At 37.7% G+C, this 5,274-nt stretch overlaps 1 protein-coding gene across 1 annotated transcript in view; it reads right to left on the bottom strand.

The window, feature by feature from the left end:
• Positions 1-2,426: 2,426 nt before the first annotated feature.
• Positions 2,427-5,274, bottom strand: part of LOC140856967 (uncharacterized) — a 43,251-nt gene continuing 40,403 nt past the window's right edge. Inside the window, exons 3-4 of the mRNA XM_073255169.1 lie at positions 3,681-3,739; positions 2,427-2,653 (exon numbers count right to left, since the gene is read on the bottom strand). Of these exons, the coding sequence (XP_073111270.1) occupies positions 2,427-2,653; positions 3,681-3,739 (286 nt within the window). The remainder of the gene's footprint in view (positions 2,654-3,680; positions 3,740-5,274) is intronic.

The raw sequence follows: 5,274 nt of genomic DNA, 5'->3' as shown, positions 1-5,274 counted from the left end.
TTTCTTTTTAACTCTCCACTAGCATTTATTTTGGAAGACGTCCGGGATTTTAGTGTAGAATAGAGCCTTTGTAATTATCTGCCCATGAGACTTTTGGATTGGGACTGCCTTTGACTTCTTCCAATTTCCTACACAATATCATCTAAATCTGTCTCAGTCCACCAAGATTCAATCCCAAACATAAATTTTTTGGCCTTGAAATTTGAGATTGCAATAAATGACAATTGTGATGTGGTATGAAGCTGTGCTAAGAGGGCATTTGAAAAGAGGTAGGAAAGATATCCTCCCATTCTGATGAAAAAAAAAAGTGATCACACTGAGTTAAAGACGGATGCTGAAGTCTTTGCCTTTAAAATCTATTTCCACCAAATTAATAGAACAGATGAAATCTATGAAGGTCAGATTGTCCAAAACACATTAAGGATTTCCTTTTCTATCATTGATTGATGTTGTCATGTCGAAGTCCCCTCTACTTAACCAAGGCCCCGGGAAGTCATTTATAGTATCAGATAGTTGTTGAAAGGAGGCACTTTGAGGTCTCTCATTAGAACCATATTATCGATGAGGCTTCTCTTCGAGCTTTGGCGAAACAGTTCAACTGTGAGGGAGTAAGATTTTGAAATAGTCTTTCTGACATGAGTTCCACCCTAATCATAATATCCCTTGAGGTGCCATGCCAATTCATCAATCTTGTCTCCACCAATGGAATTAAGAAAGTATGGGGAAGGGAAGGGGCTGCCAGTAAATACAAGAAGAAGGCAAAAAGATCTATGATGGCAAGCACTTTTAATCCTCTTATGTATATTCCAAGATGCTATAGTCACGACTTCAATCTCAGCCTCAAAATTAAAAGAGAATGAAATGTCCCACGGTAAAAAACAACTGCACAGGAATTGGTTGCTCGAATCTCATGTAATTAAGCTACATCCATTTAAACGTAAGAATTTATATTTTCAATTTCTCAGCATGCATAAATACAAATTTCATGCATGAACTAAGACCAAGATGTTCTTGATATTGCACTGGTGGCATGCCAAATACGGGACAATGTACTCCAAAATTGGAGCTACGTTGCTTGCTATTTTCGGTCACACAAAAACAATTGCATGTCGACTGTTCATTCTATTCCCGTTGGACGTCCTACGGTAAGTTGGCCGCCTGTTTACTAGTGGATGATACGCCCGTATGCCCCGCGGGCCCACCACTACCAGTATTGTGACACCATGAGTGGGCTTTTATTTCTTTATTTATTTATTTAAATAACGTTTTTGCGTGTGTGGGTGCCTGCGTGGGTTGAGAATGTGGTCATAGCGTATCACTTTGTTACATGCAGTTATTTGTCACCTCCCCCCCCCCCTCCTCTTTTTCTTTTTTTTTTCTTGTGAGATGTGAATGCAAACGGCATAATATTATGCAAATATGAATCATCTAGCATGGTAGGGTGGACTAAAGCACTGCGACAACCACCCACTATAATTCCCAGTAGTGTGATCGTACCGTGATATTAACATCCTTCAATTATTTAGGATTAAAAGCACTAGCACCGGGCACGTACAATGCACGTGCATGCATGTCTCTGCGCTTGCGATTGGCTGTGATTTTATTAAAATATGTTTACGAAATTAGGCCCGCCTGAAGAGGAGGGATCCTCCGATTTCCATACTCATCCATTAAAAGACTGTGATCTTCATACGAAAAAAAGAAAAAACTTTCTATTTTAAAAACAATATATTTATATCATTAATTTATATATCACTGTCTTTCTGATTATAGTATATTAATTTTAGCTAGAAAGAGTTTTAAATATATAAAAATTAACTAAAGCAGGGATCCGAAGTTATATTGAATTCCAGTACTCCAAGAGGAATATTTTTTCTTGAACAGTAGTGCCATGATATATGTGTGACAGAAAGAAATATTATTTTTTTTATCAAGTTACAATAATTACAAGCCCATACTACATGCTTTAAAGCAAATTTTGCTGTACCTATTGATACTAGTATATACTGATCATACTGTATGTATATCAAACTGATATATACTATAGAGATTGTATTGATTGTTTGTGAACTAGATCAGCTTCCATATCGGATATTCCGATACAATAATAAAATGACATTAATATAGAATTCAGTATTAAGATGGTAAATTTTATTTTAAAATCTTTTGCATCGTATTAAATAGATAAGATACTTACGGGTCCTTATCATCTCTTTGAATACTGTAATATTTTTGCGCTATTATTACAAGTAATAATTCTAATACTGCAATAGACATATTATGCACATGTTTGTAATTCCTCCCCATCCCAAGCTCCTTGATCAAGCAAAGACATGATGCTAGAGTGCCCTCCTTCCGACAAAGAAGAGCCAACGGAATTTTTCTCCTCTATGAAGAAACCGTTGCACCTGTTTGAATCCAATATATTATGACCAAGCTATTTCAGCTAATGAATCATAAACTAGACCAATCAAAACAAAATGCACAGTTTGAACTACTTCTGGTCCATCATTCATTGAAAAATTCTCACAACTGGTGTCTAAAGCCATGTTATGCACAATGCGTAGGAAGCTTTTAGGATCTTCAAAGCCACGTTTTTTTCCTTTTGGTAAATCTTCAAAGCAACATTTCAAAAACTCGAACTGTGAAATACCTAAAAAAATTGCATTAGCAAACCATAGAAACAATACGCGATCACTCTCAATTTGGCATCAAGTCTTCAGAAAGAGAGAGATGCTTTGTTCCCAAAAGTCTTGCATGTTTCAGTGTCACTGCAGTCTATATCTAACCTCATCGAGAGAATAGATTTACAAAGGATCATTGCTTGGTGACATGGTGAAAAGCATGGATTGACCGACGTACGTAATGAGTGGAACAACCACTTAATACAAAAAAAAAATAAAAATCAAAAATCAAAAAAATCAAAAAAAATCAAAAATCAGTCCTTTTATATATCTTGAGAATAGGCTTTACTACTAACAAGTCTCTACCATTTAGAGAATTACACTTAGAAACCATGCTAGAACAGGCAAGTTTTCAAATGCCCAATTCTTCACTTTGTCACTTCTAACTATGGGAAAAGATAAGAAAGTTGGAACCAAACCCATGCTCCACTACAAGATTTGGGAGACAACCTTATTAAACAATGCTAAGATTGTCTCCTCTCATGCCTTCTTCTCTTTTCTTCCAACCCACGCGAGCCCTCCTATTTTATCCAGAGTCCTAAAAACGGTTATGTCCTCTCATCCCTCAAAAAGGACATGGTGTAAGCCAAAGAAAGGCACAACGACACCTCGCTTAGCTTTCATGCAACCCCCTCCGAAAATGCTAACATTACTACCTCAAGGGAACAAATGATTCAGAGTAAATGAAAAGAATTCACTCCCTTGGATGGGTGGGGTGTCTCTTTCAATTGGTCTGGACGATGGGACCCATTTAATAAACTTGCACCAAACACTGTAAGGACCCATGATTGCTTCAAGTCCTACCAGTAATTTTGAATTGTGTGGCTAATTTACTGCTCTGCAAGGGTTTCACTTAAACGAGAAAGTCATCTGCTTTCGGTAAGCTGAAAGACCCCACCATATGGATGCCTTCATTTTGGGAGTTCGACTCTCTTATTGCACTTCTGAGCTTTACAGGTGTTCAATCAAAAATTTTGGTCTCAAAGTTCACCACACCTATGGCTTTTGAAAAGGGAGCGATGGTATGGCAATCACTAAAACCATCTTCAAATGCACTGCATAACAAAAGATTTAAGGATTAGTAAGTTGGAGAAACTTGATCACCAAAACTTCTCGAATAAAAAATTAAATGGAAAAGAAAATCAGGAAAGGACTTGGAGAGTAGATGACATATGGTGAATGACCGGTCTATAGTGCAAATATATATGGACGTTATGAAGTACATAAAATCAATATTCAACAGCATTGTACAAGTAATTGATGAATATAAGTGAATCAAGAACGAGCCACTCGAAAATCTGAATAGCTTAATCATGTTTCAGATCAGTCAGCTGCAATGAAATAATAGTGAAAACCGAAACTTGTGTGAAGAATCTGAAGATTAGTGTACCTATGATTTGCGCTGCTTCTGTCTAAACCCGCCACAGATGGTAACATCTCCATTCCCAACATGAAGACGTTGCCACTCGACAAATCCAGACATGATTGAGATCAGATGGCTCAATCAAGCAAATGATTTGGCATCCATTGGAAAAGGAGTTCATCAATCAAGTGACTTATCTAATCCAGTCAGAGAAATCTTTTAACTGTGACTTGCTCGTAAAGTGATCTGTTGAATGGCATTGGTGGGACAAAGTTGGCTAATTACATGTGTCGACCTATTCAGAAGGGCATGCAGCAGACTACAAGTTTCCCGAAGCATGGTGGACCGCAAGTTCATAACCCTTTGTCACTCAGTCACTGTTTTCTAGTATTTTTTTTGGTTGAGCAAGGTGTTCCGAGCCACAATGCCACTGTATCTCTCCATTATTACTGTCAACCCATATATCATCTACCTATTGGTGTAACAAAATCTGGGTACCCGTGCTTAAAACTATGAATTAGCTCTAAATCTCTCTCTCTCTATATTTTTTTTTGGGAAAAAAGAAGGATTAGAAAAACTCATCTCGGAGAACCACCATGCGGTAAAACAGAACAAAAGCAAAAGCATGGAAGCCTGCCCACCGGTTTATATTCCTTCTCTTTTTTCCATTCTCAAAGAATCACATACATTCTTATAATCTTTTCTTGGTGCTTTCCTTTTTCCCTGTTGGGCTGTGCCAGGTCATGTGAGAATATATATATATATATATATATAGGCATTGGATCCCCATTTGTTTAGGGTAGTGGGTGCTGCTGCGGTGCATTATACAAATATCAATCAGCACACACCGAAGAGAGCAGAGCGAGAGAGCGTGCATCTCCACGAGAACCGAGGTCCTTTCCATCATATTATAATCATCACTGCGCTCCAATACTATTTGTTTGTTTCTTTCTTTTGCAGTGCAGAGGTGAACACTAGACAAACATCTCCCAATGGAATGCTTCCTTTCCCTTGTCCTCTCTCCACCCGTGTAGATAAGGATGCGTGTCTATTATGTATTATAACGATCAAAATACTGAAAAACATAGAGGCTCTCAAATCTTAGATTAGATTACAGATAGGTGATTTCCTCTGGAGAGAAAGGAAGAGGGGCCGAAGAAAAGAAAAGAAAAACAAGAAAATGCAAATGAAGTGGATGGTGCCTCAATGTACACTTGACCACTGAAA

This window comes from Elaeis guineensis, chromosome 4, assembly GCF_000442705.2.
Source record: "Elaeis guineensis isolate ETL-2024a chromosome 4, EG11, whole genome shotgun sequence".
NCBI classification, from domain to species: Eukaryota; Viridiplantae; Streptophyta; class Magnoliopsida; order Arecales; family Arecaceae; genus Elaeis; species Elaeis guineensis.
This window is presented reverse-complemented; position numbering and strand designations above follow the sequence as displayed.